At 41.3% G+C, this 19,293-nt stretch overlaps 1 protein-coding gene across 1 annotated transcript in view; it reads left to right on the top strand.

Annotated features, from left to right (window-relative positions):
• Nucleotides 1-2,041: 2,041 nt before the first annotated feature.
• The window catches only part of MYO9A (myosin IXA), a gene marked incomplete at its 3' end in the record, with an annotated part of 151,229 nt that continues 133,977 nt past the window's right edge, over nt 2,042-19,293 (top strand). The window contains exon 1 of the mRNA XM_009895571.1: nt 2,042-2,884. Coding sequence (XP_009893873.1) covers nt 2,042-2,884 — 843 coding nt within the window. The remainder of the gene's footprint in view (nt 2,885-19,293) is intronic.

Here is a 19,293-nt window from a genome sequence, read left to right as displayed (position 1 = left end):
GAGGTCTTGCTCCTGTGGGGCAGTGCTCAAGGACAAGCTCAACATTATCCATAACGTTGGGACATGCATGGCGTAAACTTTTATCTGTATTAAATGTCACCTGCCATTTTCTTGCCCAGATCCTGGCTCTGAGGGTCCTCTGCATTTCTTCGTGGTTACCTTTTGTCTGTATATTGGAATAATTCTTAACATCCTCAAGGGGAGTTTTGAGTTTGTTAGAACCAATTGATGGAGAACTGAGGACCATTAGCTCTGGAATTGCTTTCATTTGTGGCTGGGGGGGGGGTGGTGTTGTCTTGTAGTGATTAAGTTTGAGAAATTAGCTATGCATTTGATGTTTCAGCACCAGAGACTTGTGTTCTGTGTTTTTTGAAGCAGTATGAGAGAAATAAAGTGAGATTGTACAAGTGAGTTGGCTGTAATACTTCATATCTGATGTCAGATATGGATGTCTCTGAAAAAGGTTGACTTAGTGGGTGGAAAAATGCTGCTCTTTGAATCCCAATGGCTTGTAAATCCTCTGGACAGGAAGAGAAAGGAGTATCTACTTTTCACTGGCACCGAACCATGTGATAATGTATCTACGGCAAGGACCAAGTCCGCAGGGGAAGGTGATGGTCATTTTATCTTAGATAAAATTTGAGGGTGTTGTGTACCACACACGCATGAGAAGCTGATGATTCTTCTCACAGTCTGGATTTTGGAGCAGTGGTAGTAGGTGAATTCAATCGATACAAGGTCTTTGACCTAGGAGTGGTGGAGCAAAGCATCAGGTGGACCAGCAGTGTGTGCCCTTGGATGGGCACCGCTGCAGGAGTCGCATGTCCCTTTACAATGTGAGAGACCTTGGAGCTTGTGACCACTGAAGAATTAATTATTTATTATTATTTTTTTAAAAAACTTGTGACAAATCATTGTGTTTCAAGAGTCGTTTTGAATGTTCTCAGGAAGGCCTTTGAACTGACAAGAGGAAATGGCCTCACGTTGCGCCAGGGTAGGTTTAGATTGGATATTAGGAAAAATTTCTTCACAGAATGAGTTGTCAAGCACCTAGAACAGGCTGCCCAGGGAAGTAGTTGAGTCACCATCCCTGAGGGTATTTAAAAGATGTGTAGATGTGGTGCTGAGAGACATGGTTTAGTGGTGGACTTGGTAGTGCTGGGTTAATGGTGGGACTCGATGATCTTAAAGGTCTTTTCCAACAGTAAAGATTCTATGACTAAGAGAACATTTTCCTCTTGGTTGGAGTATGCCTTTAAGGTGCTATTTTAATTAAAGTTGTGTTTGTTTTTTTTAAGTTAGCATTTTATGCAACTGTTCCAAATCTCAAAAGCTTCAGTTCTTTAACAATGTCTAGAAAATATGTAATTTATGTGTACGGGTAAGTCAGTGTTGGGAAAGTCAAGGGGTGTTTTCCAAAGTCACGGTTAGCTGAATGATGCTTTCTCTAAACTGGCATGAAGTATGCAAACATAGAAATAGATGCACTAACTCTTGAATAAGTTATTTAGTAATATTAAGCAATAAGGTTGTAGCAACTTTTGACATGAGGAGAATGCCACTATTGATTCAGTAAGCTGTCTGGTATGTTGCTCACAAACTACTGATTTTATTCTCTGTAAAATACACTGAAAATCAGAGAGTCTTGTTGAATCTTTGCTTCAGAGTCACGGAAAAATTAGCCAAAGCTTGAGGTGCTGTGGGTAGTTCCATCTGAGTGGAGGGGAGCTTGAGGTGTGGGTAGTGTTTGTGTGTTAAATACCGTTATTGCAGCTTTGGTGTGTGAAAACCCTGTTCCCTCTTCAGATTTCAGCTGGGAATCATCATTTGCTTTCCTTAAGGTGATTGGTATCATCATTTGAGTTGCTCCATTGCATCCCATGGCGCATGTCAATCATTTTTCAAGAATCCCTGCCAAGATAAAACACCTAACTTATTTTTGTTTTGCCTTTTTCTTTTTAGCATTGCTAATATGATGACCTGACACGATATAGGACGGTCCTGACTATGCAGCGCAGGTACTGATGGGAAAGGATCCAATATGAGTGTAAATGATGTTGGAGGAAGACGACGCTTTGAGGATAGCGAGTACACGCTGCACATATACCCAGGGAGCATTGCAGAAGGGACTATCTACTGCCCCATCACTGCCAGGAAAACTTCCACGGCCGCTGAGGTGATCGATTTGCTCATTAATAAACTTCAGCTCGAGAAAACAAAATGTTACGTCCTTGCCGAAGTGAAGGAGTTTGGTGGGGAGGAATGGATCCTCAACCCTACGGACTGTCCAGTCCAGCGCATGATGCTGTGGCCCCGCATGGCCCTGGAGAACCGCATCAGTGGCGAGGATTATCGCTTCCTCCTACGGGAGAAGAACCTGGACGGGTCCATTCACTATGGGAGCCTCCAGTCCTGGCTGCGGGTGACGGAGGAGCGTCGCAGGATGGTGGAGCGTGGCTTCCTTCCCCAGCCGCAGCAAAAGGACTACGATGACTTGTGCAGCCTGCCGGACTTGAACGAGAAAACTCTCCTGGAGAATCTCAGAAACCGCTTCAAGCAAGAAAAAATCTACACCTACGTAGGCAGCATCCTCATCGTTATTAATCCATTCAAGTTTCTACCTATTTATAACCCCAAGTATGTCAAGATGTACGATAACCATCAGCTGGGAAAGCTGGAACCCCATATTTACGCTGTGGCAGACGTGGCTTACCACGCCATGCTTCAGCGGCGGAAGAACCAGTGCATCGTGATTTCAGGAGAGAGCGGGTCAGGAAAGACACAGAGCACCAACTTTCTGATTCATCACCTCACCGCCCTCAGCCAGAAGGGATTTGCCAGCGGAGTAGAACAGATTATTCTTGGAGCTGGACCAGTGCTTGAGGTAAGATCAAAACGATAGTAGCGTGGAAACTTTCTAACGGTGCAAAAAAACCCCAAACCAACTCAAGTAGTTGGGGTTTTATTATGACACTAGTCTGGGGTTATCTGCTAAATGCTGGTAATAAAGTCACAACAATGCTAGCAGTAAGAGAAGGTGTGTTTCTGCCTATAGAATCCTACCTGCTTCCAAAAATAGGAAAAATAAAAGTACTGCAAATGCCTTTCTGACAAATTTATTAATGCTTTGTTTTCACTCAAGTGTTTCTTAGTACTGGTATATCTTGGTGATTTTTCAGTATGGAAATGGAAATGAAAAAGCTTTTCTTGAATTATTGGTAGCCTTTCTTTATAGTGTATTGAAAAGAGAATTCATTGCACATAGTATATTGATAATGTTGTATTTACGTAGTTTCTGTGCGCTCAACTGCACTGAGCTGGGGAAGAGATTGAAGGTAAATGTCATGGTCAAAATTTTATTTTCTAATCATGACTACTTGATTTGGCCAGTGCGATTAGATACTTTATGAGGACTTTTCCTGTGTATGAAAGGCGATTAGATGAACTGCACCATTAACTTTGCAGATGTGAAACTCTAAAGAGGAATACAAGCATTCATACATTAATTTGCCTTGAGTTTGCCCTGTAACTCTTTGAAATGGTTTTCCTTAGAATTGGCAGTTTTGCTTGTTCAAGAGTGTTGTTTGTTACAGCCCATCCGCACGTAGGTGACGTGCGCGTCGGCTCCAGCCGTGCCGTGCTCTCCTGTGAAGCTGCAGTACAGAGAGGTGGCTTGATGGCTGAGTTTCCTTCTCTTAAAATAAAAAGTGGCTTTGACTAAAGGATAGTAAAACTCGTGGATTGGGGGGAGTTTGTTTTCTATTTTGAAAGGGTTTTTTAACAGTTGTAGACAAAGGTATTTACTCTCTGTGTCTATGTTGCATTAATGAGTCTGAGCATTTGGGTCAGCTTCAAGTGCCAGCAGAAGCCTGGGAATCAGAGGAAGGAGTAGCACTCGTGGATGTCTCCGCTAAGGATAAGTGAACAGCTTCATTTTGCAAAGCCAGCAAGTTTTTTTTTTTTTCTGTTTTCATGTCTGGTAGAACAGGTTGAACTAATTTAATCTGGAGTTAGCAAATGATTAAAGTCATTCAGGATGGGCTTTGCCCTGAAAAGCAGCAAAGTTGTATAACAAACTGAAGGTAAAGAAATTAAAAAGGCTTTTTTTTTTTTTTTTTTGGACAATCTGCATGAAACTGTGTGTTATTTCTTTTAAAGCACACAGGCAAGTGGACTCCCAATTCTTGGGCTCGCCACTTTCTCCTGTTGTTGTGCAAGAGATTACGGAGCTGTTTCTTGCAGGAGTCGATGAGAAAATATTAGACCAGGATCTGGTAGTCTGCAATTAATGGTTGCTACTGTGGTGACCACAGTAACTTAAGAAAACAGCTATGAAAAATATTGCATTCCACCTCCAATCCTGTTATTTATTTGAAACATTTGCACGCCTGTTTGGGTTTTGGTATGCTTTCTTGTTGGACCCAAGGTCCACGTTGTAGTTCTCTTACGTAGTGTCAGAGAGAGCACCTCTGTCTAGCTTAGATTTCCAGAGGTGGAGAAGGGAGATCTCTGTGAAAGAGAAGGTAGAAGGAAGTTTTGGGAATATTTTTTTTTTTTAAAAATTCTCCTTTTTTCAGGAATCGATAAAATAGTCCAGTTGCAAAACTGCCTGAGCATCACGCAGTAGTCCACTGATGCAGTCCCTTGAATAAATGAACCGTTCCACCTACTTGAAAGATATTTTTTTTTTCTTTTTCCTCCCAAACCAGACTCACAGTCACTGCTTGTAGTCAAACAAGCGTGTGTCTGGAGGCAAGAAACAGAGCCTGCCCACGAGCTGCACGTTTCTTTGCTTTTCCCTCTCTGCTTGCTGTTATTTTATGCAATTGAAGAGGGAGAGAGGGCGCAAGCAATTTCAGGATGGTGCAATTTGAAGATCCCTGCCTACCAGGATCCCCCTGTTTCAGGATCTGAAGTTTAAGTCTACTTGCTTGGCTCTTGGATGGAGGGCAGCAGCAGCGCTAATGGTTTATGGCAATGCCGCTTTGGCGATGGCCACTTACTCCTTCCTGGGGACTGTTGCATGTGTTGGGATTAGGTACAGGGGAGGGATGCGCTACGCCTCTTTGCTTTCCTTTCGCAAGATCTGCAGCTGTTTTTAAGGAAGAAAAAAAAAAATATAATAAATCTGAATCATCTCTGTTATTCCTTTTGCTTTTGGAACCGAAGTTTGCATTCCTTCGCTCTGGCAGCTGGACGGCTGCTGCTGTGCTTCTCGAGCTGCCTCCAGGTCTCTCGGAGAAAGTGAGGGTAATCCAGAATTTCTTCTGCTCTGCCAGCGCCAGTCCCAAATAGTCACAAATCACGCAGGCTTAAAGATAAAATGTGCATACTTCTGCTTTTCCTTCCCTTCCTAAAATTTCCTTAAAAAGGGGTCTTTGGAGATCTGTTGTAAAGGGTTGCCACCCATTTGCAGATTTGACCTTTTGATTAAAATACACTTTTCACTTCTCTGTAAGTTTAGATGCAAAACTTGGGTATTTTATTTTTCCTCTTTTTCTTCATTCTTCTCCCCTCCTCCAGACACCTTCTTGGATCCCCTTGTTTTCCCTCTGCGTATTTAAAATGAAATGGTGTTCAACTCAGGCTTGCCTTTTAGGAGGCAGCGGCATACCTCCTCATGCTGCGACTTCTGATTTAGGGAACGGAGCACAGCAATTAAGAGTTTACTAAGGCCTGTTAATCTCTTTCTTTCCCTGCTTGCAAAGCATCTCTGGTAGCACGAGTGTTTGCACCGAACCACCCGTTCCTGGGAATGCCTTCGCAGTCGCGCTCGCACGGCAGGAGCGGAAGCGGAGCAAAATTAAGACTTTTTTTTTTTTTTCTGCAGCTTTGCTGTTTTCCTAATTTACCTTTTTTGAATAGCCTCAGGCTATTGTTTGCGACTTTTTTCTTGCACAAGATTCCTGTGAGCTGTGTCCAAATTGCACTTTTGGGGACAGCTGTCAAGGCAATCTGTTACTGCCATCTAAACGCGGTAGGATCATCCAGCAGGTGTATGTAGCAGTGCCTGCAGTTAGAGGTGTGCACTGAGACCAAACGTGTCCTTTTAGAGTGTGTTTGACATAAGTCCTATGGATTTTCTTTTTCCTTAAAAGGGATTTAATAGGCAAACTTGTTTTGTAGCGGTGCTCCTTGGAGTGGTTGCAATATGCCTTTTTTTTTTTTTTGATAAATGATAGTATAAAATACTTACATATTGCTATATTACTTGTCATAAATGATATTACTTAAATACCATACTTATTTTTCTAATAACAAGGTTCCAATTGGTTTTAAAAGGTGATTTTCTTTATATTTTTTCTGTTTTTTTCCCCATTTTCTTATGAAGCACGTTTTTCCCTGTAGAAGATTGCTTTTTCAGCAGGGTATCCAGATAGCTGAGTTTATCAAAGTTTTGCTCTCTGGCGCTTTAGTTTCAAGACTGATCTTCTCAAATTCAGTTATTTTATATAGCTCTGAGGATGAATTGCATGTGCTGTGATTCAGTTCTGTTTCTGATATCTTTCATGCAATACTTCGGATGAAAACTTAGTTATTCTTGGCTTGATGCTTCATCAAGTACTCAAGGTGTGTAACTTTGCTGCCGTGTAGGTAGGTTTCTTTTCATTTAGATGCCAACCCCAATATTATTTAAGAAGGCATCAAGGAGGCTTGCCGGTCAGGCAAACACTTTACTCCAACAATTGCAATTTTTTTTTGGAGAGGGGAATAGGAGGAGCTTCCTATAGGCAATATGTGCAGAGCATGAAGTGTTTCTACTTCATTTCTAATTCTGGAAGCCACAGTTAAAGGTTTGCTCTAAAAAACCCCAAAACATCATTATCACAGGACTTCCACTTTAGGGTAGTGAGACACTGGAAGAGGTTCCTCAGAGAAGTTGTGGGTGCCCCATCAGTGGAAGTATTCAGGGTCAGGTTGGACAGGTTGAACAACCTGGTCTAGTGGAAGGTGTCCCTGCCCATGGCAGGGCGGTTGGACTAGATGATCTTTGAAGGTCCCTTCTAACCCAGACCATTCTGTGACCCAATTAGTGGTCTACCTGGAGAGCTGTGGTTTGGCCATGGGGCTATTTTACCCCATCGGTAGGTAACTTATTCATCTGAACATAGGACAGTGCTTTAAGACCCTGCTTTCTCTTTAATTAGATTAGCTAGAAACATACAGGGGAACTTTATATTGGAAACCCAGCTTGTTTTCATAGACTTTACCCTTTAGAAGTGGGATGTTGGGGTGCTGCTCCCCATCCCTCCCTGGGATCATCGCCCTGGACCGGTGCAACGATGCCACATGTGAGCATCCTCCTCCGTTCAGTGCAAAGGGAAACATATAAACCATGCTTTAGCCTGGGGAGGTTTGCATACAGGTTAATTTATTACATCACGTAATGACTTTTTTTTTTGTTTTTTCCAATTCTCAGCAGAAATGCAGAAGCAGGAAGTTTCTCCCTGGTTTAGGTATGCCCAAAGGTCCCCAGACAGGTATCGGATGAGCCTACGTCTAACAGAGCCAGCACCAGATCCTTTTATCATCTGTAACTTTCCCAACATCTCGTTTGTCACAAGAAGTACTGTGATGGCAGCTACAAAAACCAGACATGTTTTCTAAGCAGCTGTTTACATGCATCTTCAAAGGTCCCAGTGGGGATTTCTCAATTACTTAAAAAAAAAATAAAAAAAATTTAAAAAAATAGCAAAAAGAAATGTTTCTGTGACAGGCTGAGGAATGCTGACGGTGGTGGAGGGTAGCTGTTGCTGTCCTTCACAGCTGATGTGCATCTGCAGCGTCTTTGCTGGAAAAAAAGAGAGTTGATTGCTTGAATTGCTTTTGAAAAAGAGCAGCTAGCCTTTTGTAGTGGCGGCAATGCTATTTGCATTCCCAATAGGTGGTGGTTTGCATAGAAACCTTAGGAACAGCAGCTGGAATTGCTTTTTAATTTCTGGAGCAATATTACACAATATGCACGTGTTGGTTGTACGGGGAAGTTATAGCTTCAATCTTCAGTTCCAGAAGTCTAAAAGCTGTTATTTTTCTTATTTATTTATTTTTTTCATCCTGATTGCTAGAGGAAAATGTAAGCAGCTATGAAAAGATACTAAATTTTTTTTTATAGGACTTTGCTGTGGTGTACAGCCTCCCTCCCTGCTCTTACTGAGCTGAATTCAGCTCTCGCAGCAGCAGCTGAAGAGCTGGCCGCTGTTAGGTGCGAGTGAAAATGATACTGCGCTGCCAAAATTTCAGTAGATGCTGCTGAATGTTTCCAGAGTTAAACAAAGAGCTATTGAGCGGAGTTAAAAAAACCCAATTAACTAGAAGAATCGGGCATGTCCTGGACTTTCAGTATATTCGAATGGCGTTGGACAACGTGGAGATGCTAAAGCTAAATCTGCGTTCGTCCTCCACTGCTGCTCCCACGCAATTTGGCCTGATGCGTGTAAGACCTGTAGTAATCCCAGGTAGGACCCAGCCCTGCTGGCAGATTCCACCATGTTATCCCCTGCAGCGCGTCGCCAGGATAAGGCGATGCTGGTTTTATATGGCAAATTATGGTGCAATTATTTCCCTGTGAGAAAAGGCGTTATCAAATCCAACATATTCGTATTTTTACTTGGAACAGTACTAATGGGAGGTAAACTTTTTAATATATTCCCCCCCCCCTTTTTTTCCCTACTACTACTTAGAACAGTATTAATACCAAGTAAAATTTGAGTATATTCATATTTTTCTTTGCTACTTGGAACAGTATTAATGGGAGGTAACCAAATTTTGTTAAAATGGACTTTAAAAAAACCCCCAACAGATTATCTGATCTAGTTCATGAAGTTCAGTTTCCAATGCACTGATTTTTAAGTAATTAGGTTGTGTCATGTGGCTCTAGAGGTTTTATAACTGAAAAATGGATGTATATGAAGGGGAGAGGGAAGACTCATTTTTGATAATTTTTAACCTATGATATATGCAATTATTATTGATCTCCTGTGTGATCTGCGGTTGGGGTAGGTGTTTAATGCAGCAGCCAGGATTTTTTCGCCTTGCATTCTTCCCTCCCCGGTGCACGGAAAGGTTAGAGAGGGAGCAGCGCGCAGAGATTATACAGATGATGCCTAATGTGGGAAGAATTTGTGCAGGCCTCCGCCGGCAGCAGTGACACAAAGGAGTCATACAGCAAGGCTCATGCACCAAATGCTTTTCACCAGCGCTCTCAAAATGCTGTTATTCTTTAGCCGGGGATATTTTACAGTTTCAGGCTCTGTATCAAATAGTGTCTTGTTCATCCATTTCTCTGATGCTGAATTATTCAGTCTTTTTACTTTAGAGGCTTCGTGCAATATCCAGATTGGCTGAGTTTAATTTTTTTTTGTTTCATTTTTTAATTTGCTGTCTTCAGCAAACATTTTGTCACCACCAAATCCAGTTTATTATGCTTAAATGACAGAAATTGTTATTTCTCACCTGAGATGACTGCAGGAAAATGGATTAGTTATTAAAGCAGGTTTATGAGAAGCTGCCTTTTTCTCCACCCTTAAGAATTAGCAGCTATTTTGTTTCTGGGAGGGAAATGCGAGGTAAAACCCTGCCTTTGCTGGGTGGAGCGGTTGCCTTACAGGGAGCATTTTATGGGACCTACACGTCCAAGCATCTCATCTTTTCCCTCCCTCCCCTTGTTCTTACCCCCTTGCCACCTCTTTTGGGGGGAGTTGTTTTGTTTTGCCATTCGTTCTCATTCATACCCTTCCATTTTTATCCTTTTCTTTCACTGATCTTTCAGGGTTTCTACTTTTCCCTCTATTGAGCTATACCTAGATATCTAGAACTAGATTTTATAGGTATCGAGATATTCTTGTATCCAGAGATCCAGATTTTATAGATATCTGGATCTCCAGATATCCAGACTTTGTGGACCCCTAAATAACCAGACTTTATGGATCCCCAGATATCTAGATTTTATAGATATTTATCTATATATCGATACAATATAATCCTGAGGCTGACCCGAGTAGGCACCATGTACTCACGTTTTCAAGCAACCATAATGAACCCAGGTGATGCTCAGCCATGTACAGTGTTAGAGAACAGTTGACTTTATTATTAATACCATTATTTTTAATCTACTGGCTTATTATGCCAGTGTATCTGTTCTTTGGGTTTGTATTAAGTCTTTTAACCTGAATTTTATGAAGCGTGAGGGAAGGACCTCTTTTTGAAAGCTTTCCATTTCACTTTTTAATTAGATATATTTGTCAAATAATATAAAGATGACGTAGCACTCTGATAAATAATATTTTTCATCTAAAATCGTGCTGCTGCTGCCCAGTAAGGCTTCCATGAGGACTATATATTGGTAACAAAGGCGCAGACTTTTTGTCTCTGATGTGGGTAGTGAATATGGCACTGCATTCCTCTAGTCACGGAATAAGAAATTAATGCTCTAGTAGGGATTTTGCTTATTTCCCCCTCCCTTCTCCCAGTCAAAATACAGATTTAGTTGTTCGTTGGTTTTTTTTTTTGGGGGTTTTTTTTTTTTTTTTAGGACCATTTACTGAGACCCTTTTGACTTTCTTCGGGGCTGGGGAACCCATAGAGGATTTTACGCGCTTGGCTTGGGCGCTGGGTGGATGCCAGATAGGTGGTGTGCTGCAGCTTGGTCGCCCTTGGTGGGGCACAGAAGCACCTGAGAACAAGGAGCCTTTGTAGGACAGGGACTACACCCAGCTCTGGTGGTAGCAGTTGACAAATTTTGGCTTTTTAACGGTTTTTGCTGTCGCAGTGGCTTTTCCAGGCACAAAACATGAGTGCTCTCCACTAAACATCTCCTGTGAGAGTGTTTGGTTTTGCTGCCTGAGGAGCAATGCCCTCTCGTCTGCTCAATGACAAGGTGATGGTGTCTTATTGAGCTCTGGGAGTCCAAACAAATTATTTCCTGAGGCGGCAAATAAAATTTTCTGAGTCTGTCCTCAGCATCTTCAAATGTGAGAGGTGTTCCCTTGCTATTTATAGCACAGATTGCTATTTATAGCAGAGAAATTGTAATTGTCAATTATTTTATACAGTGGAGAGACAGAGAAAATGCACTTAGGATGGGGTTTTTTTCTTCTTTTTAATGTTTCCAGTGTCTGTTGATGTACATAAACCTAAAGGGGGTTACTTCTAGAGTCTGTGCATGTGGTTGGCGCTTGCTTCTGCCTCGTCTTTACTTTGTTTTCCTGTATGAGCCTGGGCAGGTCTGCGAGTGTCGTATTTGTAAGGGTACTGAAGCACCTAGCTGTCCTAGATGGGAATTAAAGATACCTATACATGCATGCTTCGTACACCTGAATGCGTACCCTATGTATACATTAACAAGTGGTTCAGCTCTACGGGGAGCCGTTGTGCGGAGGGAAGCAGCTGGTGCCGACCCCAATTGTGGACCTCTGGGGTCCCATCTGGTCCTGCAGCAGAAGACCTCAGTTGCATACAACTGGGATTTAGTTTGAATCTCAGCAGTTTTGGAGCATAGAAACTGAAGCGGATTTAGTGGAGGGTCAAGAGGTTCTCTTTGAAGACCTCCTGAGCCAACTACAGCAGTGTGGCAATGCAATGTATATGCCTTATTTCCCCTTATGCTTCCTGTAGGAAGAGAGAAGTCAACATGGTCATTGACAACTGCAAGTGCAGCATGAGCATCAGTGCGAATGGTGATTGTCGTTTAGGATTGTATCAACAAAAATGTCTAAATTCAAGAATTGCTGGGATAAGCGGTGCTGACCGTCCCTCTGCAGCTTAGAGAAGATTGCTTTTTCTTCGTGGTCTCAATGTCTGCCAGATATAAAGAAGCGTAATCAAGTGCCTCCTGCTTTCACCGAAGAGCTTTGGCAAATTCAACTGAAATCAATTAAACAGGGAAAGCAACATAGTCAAGTATAGGCAGGTAGCTGCTCCAGAGCGATGATCAATTTGTTCAGCCTCTAAGGTTAAATATTATATAGAGGTTAGGTTAAAACTCAGTGGAGTGTGTGGCAGAGGGTGATGGAACAATCCTTCCTCAAAACCTCATTGCACAAGTCTCGCTTAAGCTCATGGCAGCAATTTGGGGTAGGCAAATAAAATCATTGTTTCCTGTGTTTGCAGAAAGGATCTGCCTTAACTGCAGCAGCTGATTGCAACTCGCTTTTATTCGCTTAATTAAGATGGATGAGGGATAAACGTCGTGCCAGACAGTTGAGCCTCTGGCTTTGTCGTGGTGATTGGGGATTTGGACTTTTACGGGCAAAGATAGAGAAGATGAAAGGACAAGGTGAATCTTAAGACTTACTGTTGAGTTTAAAACAGCGAAGCTGTTTTGCAGATTGTTTATTTTAGGACATATAAAGCATTTAAAAAAAAAAAAAAAAGTCCTTCTTACATCAGTGAGAAACAAATTAACGAAGCTTTCCATCACCGGTATGGTTGGTGCCTCACGTGCCTCACTGCTCTCTCCCATGAAGCTTTGTGATGTAGTGTGCACCACCTCTGTTTTTGTAGGGAAGAGCCTTGGAGAGTGAGGTGCTGCTCCGTCATCCCACAAGGATGGCCGCAGTCAGCGAGATGAAGGCTTCACCTCGTCCTTCATCCCATCCCTGGGAGGACATTGAGCATGGCAGGGTGATGCTTCCCTACCAGTCCCACCACTTTGTCCTCTGTGACTCGGGGATCTCCTAAACTGGCATTGATCTCTGTCTAATAAATCTGGATGTTTTTTGGGGGGGTCAGCTTGACTACGTGAAGCTTGTAGTGACTACCATAAATTATCTTTGTTCTGGTCCGCACCATAGGAGCAGCAGCACGCCGCTTGCTTTTTGGCTTACGCCTGGCTGGTTCTACCGCTTGCTGCTAACCCAGTAAGGATTTTCAGAAAAATGCATCTTATGGCTATGTGAAAGCTAAAGTTTTTGATAGGTCTTAACGACACGATTGATAAAGCGAACGGTGTCTAAGTTACATAGCTGCCGTCTGCTGGCGCTTGTCAGCGATGGAAAAACCGTCTGGATGCGAAATGAATAATTTAAACTTCCTTGTTGTAAAAGCAGAGCATTTTGAAAATTATATATTTCTGTTTTCAAAAGTCCTAGCCCATAAGTAAAGCCAGGATAGAGGAAAAGATGGTACAATATTGTTTAAGAATCGAAATATTTCAAAATTTAGCACAGCACAAGACAAATCAGGACAGTTGGCTCTCATGAAAAATATTATTTATAGTCATGAAAGCAAATTGTGTCAGTTATTTCCATTATAAAAGAAAACCATATGATCCACTATAGGAGAAGTAGGGATCTGAGTAATTGTGATTATTTCTGATTTTAAGCATTACTGGATATATTTAATACATTTGCGTTCACCAAGATGGTTAATTTAATTTAGACCAGTTCATGCTGTTATGGGCAGACTGGTAGCAGGGTATAATGTAGTGGTTTCCAAGCAGTTCCTATGAAAATACTTAAAGAAATGGTAATGCTACATGCTAAGAAAATATGAAATTTGAGGGGAAAAACAAGAAATACTTTTTAAAAAAGACCTTTTCAGAGTAAGAAATGCTTTTTAAAACTGCCCTCTCCCCTCATTACTGCTTCCAGGAAAGTGGATTTGAAGAAGGTTTGAAGGAGAGCACAGGTCTCAGGAAAAAAGGGTATGTGTACCAAAAAATGCCAGGGGTGAGGCTGACTTGTTTAATTAAAAAAAAAAAAAAAAAGGGAGGGGAAGGAAAATTCAGCAATTTTTGGCTGTAATGCAATTAAAAAATCTTATTTTTTTGCCAGTGTTTTCCAGATGTGTAATATCCTTGTGTTTGATAGGAGAGAATAAGAACAGAGAAACAGGATTCCTATGCAGCGACTTTGTGGTAGGGATCAAAGATTTACTGATTGTCCCAAAGTAGGCAGATTTACTTATGGTTTTTAATTGGGAGAAAAGTCTTGGGCAAGGAGCCGCTTGAGAGATGCCAAAGGAGAATGAAAGCATGTGGATAAAAATGCTCATGTCCAAGATAGGGCAAAATGTTAAAACTTTAATCTGCTTTATCATCGAGGAAATTGGAAATTTTTTTTTTGAGAAATGGCAGGTTTGGGGAGCAAAGGTTTGGCGTGGCGGGTCGGGGTGGGAGCCGTATCCCAAATATGTGATGCTTGAGCACTTTCCAAAGCAGAGGAGATCTAATCTCTGGACTTCAGCTAAGCAGGAAATGTGCTTGGAGAAGAAACAAAAAGTAAAAAAAAAAAAAAATGAAGGGGAAAAAAACCCCAACAAACAAACCTCAAAAAACCCAACAGAACAAATAGATTTCAATAACGAGCAATCTTTTATTGAAGAATGACTGCTTTCTTTGAATTTGGCATAACTTAAATACAGGCTGGTAGGCGTAAAGGCAGCGTTGAGTCTCTCCTGTGGGAAAGCGTGGGGTTCACTTTGGGGTTTTCTTCTTACAGCTTACAAATGTCATTGTGAAATTGAATTATCTTTTAATTAAGGAGATTCAGAAGATTGTCCCAGAGAGTAGAAAATTCCGTATTTTCTTGTTTGCGAAATGTAAGTGGAGTGCGCTGCATCTGTCGGAGACGGGGAAGATTGGGGTTGCTCCTTAAAACGACCTTCTCTACAAGGTTTACATCCACTTCTTCATCGAAAATACACTTTGCAAGCTTTAGAAATACATTTCTATGGTTTAATTTAAGGCTCTGAAAAATGTGAAGTTGGAAGTATTGGAGTTTATTTCTTTATTGCCTAGGCTACGGCTGCAGGAACAGCGATGCTCAGAGGAATGTATTTGAATTATCAGGCTGAACTCTGCATTTCTGGGCCAGAGTTTTCTTGGTATTTGGAGGCCTCTGGGATAGAGGTAACCTTGCCAGCAGTTCATAAATTTGAGCCAGGCTTTTTTACCTTAGTCAGGAAATTCATGTTGGAGCTTTATTTAAGCTGGGATTCACGGTGATCTAATCCCAGCGTGCTGCCAAACCCAACCTGCAACTTCTATTTTTCTGGCGTTTCATTGCTCTTTTTTGTTTTAGCCTTCGTGTTTCGAATCGCTCGATTCCCTCTCCGTCGCGTGTTTGTTTTTTTTCCCTGGAGCTGTTAATCAGAAGTGGATGAATGCACTCAACCACCCTGCAAAAAGCCTCGCTGCTAATTGCAGGCGCTGCGATGGCGGCGGCAAGCAGAGGAGCGGCCGTAACCGCAGGCACCCCTCTGCCGCCTGCGCAGGGCAGAGCTGACCCGCTACCCAGTGGGATGCGCTTTCCAGGAAAAATTATAACAAGTAAATATTTTTAATTTTTCCAAACAGCAGCTAGAGGAAAGTGTGTGGTGGTATTTTGCGACTACTGGGAGATTGTGTGTGTGTGTGTGTGTGTGTGTGTATGTACACACACACAAATCTGCATTGCAGGTCTCATATAGAAGTCCAAAGTAACATGTATCTCTAACATAAGATCTAAAATAATAATATAGTATAGTATAATAGCATGTGGTGGTATTTTGCAAGTATTGGGAGATTATGTGTGTGTGGACATGTAAGTATGTGCATAAGCACACACAAATCTGCATTGCAGGTATCGTATAGAAGTCCAAAATAATATATATAAAGATAAGATCTGCAATAATAATATATACAATATAATAGGAGCATAATAATATATGTAAACACAAATCTGCATTGCAGTTATACAGAAGTGCAAAATAATATATATAAAAGATAATATCTGCAGTAATAATATATACAATATAATAGAAATAATATGTGTAAACACACAAATCTTCATATAGAAGTCCACAATAATATATGATAATAAAAATATCTATTATAAAAATGTATGTAATATAATACTATACACACACACAGAGATCTGTGTTGCAGGTGTGACATAGAAGTCCAAAATAATTAATCAAGTAAAACCCCATTTTGTTCTCTGGGTCACGGCTTGGTGTGAAGCTCAGCTCCTCTTCGTAAGAAGCGCTATTTTAACTTAATTCTCAAGCTTCAGAAGAATGTTTGCCATAGTACAAGTAAACTCTTTTTGCTATGGAAAAGCACATCCGTGGTGGATACTTTAAATATTTTGGAGAGTAGTTAGCAATGGAAATCTGTCCAATGTTTTAATTATTATGTCTGTTAATGAAAAGGTAAGGTGTGTTATTTATTGCTTGTTGGGTACGAGCGGCAGCATCGAATAACTGGAGATGCTACTTCAGTACTTAGGGGTACGTAATTGGGAGTTGAAAAGAATGTCAAAGCTAACTTAAAATTATACATATTAAGTCAGTTGTAAAGGAATTTAAGTGAATCCTCCAAAATAGCAGCTGGTCAGGATGGTGGTCTGTCATGCCTGGTCCTCGGTCCTCGGAGCAGTGCTGTCAGCGTGTAGGTTGCCCGTATACAACCCTGCACTGGGCAGTGGGTTTTGTGCAGCAATTAGAGCACAAGGCTCCCTCCTTGCTTTGCTTTTCCTGCAAATGGAAGCAAAGAATAACCTGCTCCTGCATCCTCTCTTAGTTGCCACTGTGCCAGACTATATTGCCGAAAGTTTCAGATTAGCGTTAAATGGGGGGAAAAAGAATACTGTGGAGAGAGCACAGATTTTCAAAGACCTTTCCTTGCTTGTGAAGCATGGCTAAAAATTCAACAAGGTAGGTCATCTGCCATTTCAGCTGTCCATGCATATGGTCAGTCGCTTCTTAAATCACCCGTGATTTACTTTTTGTCCAGGTTTTTCCATCGTGCTGCTGCTTGAAATGATTAATAACTGCAGTCCTGCTCCTCCACTTGTGCTGCAAATCACCTAAACGAGGATGCACATTTAATTTTGCCAGCGATACACACAATTGCTAAATTGCCTTGTGTGCATGTACACAAACTCCTTTTTTAATTTTTCCTCAGTATAACAAGCGGGTATCCAAGAGGCGGTAAGCCTGGATTAATCCTGGGTTTGGGCTGCTTCAGGGGGGATTACAAACCATAATATTGGCATTAATGCTACAAGAGGGGAGCGAAGCTTTCCAAAGTGCTTACGCGGCACAAAGAAACTTTAGACTCGCGTGCTGCTTTCTACTTTGGGCTGCGAAGGAGAAAACTGTGGTTGCTAGAATTGCATCACAATTATAATATTTGGAATAATAGAGATGCAATATAAATAGCCTCATGGCAGAAGGGAAATACATGGGTAATGAATGGGTGCGACCTGCCTGTTGCTGCCTTGGTTTTTCGTTCTGGCTCATGCAGCCCTTCCCTCTCTATAACATCTGTTTTCCATCTGCTGCAGGAAAGCCAAATAACTTCAATAAAACTGGGAGAAAACATAATGCTTTAAAAAAAACCCCAACATATTGATGTTTGTCTGGTTTTCAAGTAGGGTTATTAATTAAATTTATCAGCCTGGGTTATTGACAGAGAGGATGCTGGCTTGGAGGAGTAAACGCGTCATCTGACGGAGAACGCAATTACAGTTTAATGAGGCTGGAGCGCCATGGTTTTCCTTACAAGGGTCTGAAAGGATAAATAACGTGAGTAGAGGTTACTCTGAATTCGGGTCCATCCCTCAGCTGAGGTCTCAGCAGAAGCACGAAGGCGATGTTGCCCATCAGAACAGCCTGATGGGGGACCGGCTGGGAGCCGGTGGGACCGGCTGCCTTTGCTCAAGTGGTAAACCTGCAGCAATATCAGCATCGTCTTAGCCTGTAGCAAAGATGCATTTCCTAAATTGTCGAATATAAGATATATTGATATAGAATAAATCCACAATATATATGAGATCTATTAAAATTAAGTATAATATATACAAGACATATTAATATAAAAATATAATGTATAATATAGATACATACTATATACACATGATATATATAAAGATAGAATAACAATATATTTTCTTTGTATCTGCACCTCGAAGCCTGATGAAGGTTGTCATTTGGACTAATTTTAAAGTTTAGAGGTAGCATGGGTCAGTGTCTGCTTCATCTCCATCACATTAACAGCCCCCCCTTGACTAAGTTTTTAAATGGCACTTTATTGATCATCGGGCTTCTAAAGAAGTCCATAAGCTCTTAGTGAGGGCTCGGCTGCGTGCAAATGGAATATTTGTCTTGCTATGGCCAGCATTGACCCGAGCAGTCAGGTACTCGAGGAATATTTAGTAATCTTTTTTCAATTTAGGCCACAGAACTCTTGCGGATCATTAGATCAGCTGCTCCTGCCCTCGCTGGCTTTTTGTTGCTGTGAAAGCTTCGTTAAGATATAATTATGAGTAAACAAAATATTTCTGGCTTTCTGTATTAATCGTGTCTGTTCAGCAAGAGAAATGTAGCTGGGAGAAGCAGCTTTGTGAATAACTAGGCCGTCTTACCTGCTAGCTTATTAAGGCATGAAAGATCCGTGGCAGCAAATATTGAGGTCTGTAGAAGCCAGAAGTTTGCATTTTGACTTTAATGGTTGTAATTTTTAAATTGCTTTATGGTTATCGCGTCGAAAGATCTTAAGTGCTAATTTTTTCCAGAGAGTTTAATTAAGTTTCTAGCTTTCAACTGCAAGTTCAAAAAGTAAAATAGGTTTGAACTTAATAGTAAGTAAGAAGTAAAATAGGTTTGGACTTACTATTAAGTTTTACGCTTTGAGAGAAAACACTGTATTTCTATTTATTTGACTTGATTCAAACCACATTTCATTTGTCTTTACTGAGACTGCCAGATCCACACTTCATTTTGCTTAGGAGCAAGGACAAGGATGTGTGATTGGGGTAGGGCACTTGCAATTGCTCAAAGTGTTTTCAAATTAATTACACAGGTATTTTATATTGATCTTTGATGCACTTGTCTATTCTAAAGTGGCACTGGAAGCATTACAGATGTAGTAATAATCCCTAAATCTCTTATACCATATAGTTTTAGGCTGGCTTGGGATCTTGATCTGGTTGGGAATAGGGTTCCCCATATATCTATGCCACATGTCCCAGGGAGTATCAGAGTATAGATGGGAAACTCTTAAGGTGGTGTTGATGCTCAGCATTGCGTATCTTTAAACTTCGACTTTGGAGCTCCTTAGCCCTAATTCCATCCTTTTTTTCCCCATTTTTGTACAGTCCCTGATAGCGTGGGATTTTTTTTTTCCATGCCTTGTTTCAATTTCCACCTGGGTTTTAGTTGTTATAGTGGTTTTAGACTAGACAGCTGACGAATTTTCAGTAGCTCCCGTCCGCCTGGATGTCATCCAAAGGGAGAGACGGGGAAGAAACAGCAGCAAAAAGGAGAGATGACCAGGGTAATGGCCTCGCGTATCGGATGCCGGAGGCCGGG

Source organism: Charadrius vociferus, unplaced genomic scaffold (assembly GCF_000708025.1).
Source record: "Charadrius vociferus isolate BGI_N301 unplaced genomic scaffold, ASM70802v2 scaffold132, whole genome shotgun sequence".
Classification (NCBI taxonomy): Eukaryota; Metazoa; Chordata; class Aves; order Charadriiformes; family Charadriidae; genus Charadrius; species Charadrius vociferus.
The sequence above is the reverse complement of the archived record's forward strand: the minus strand, read 5'-3'. Positions and strand labels throughout refer to the sequence as shown.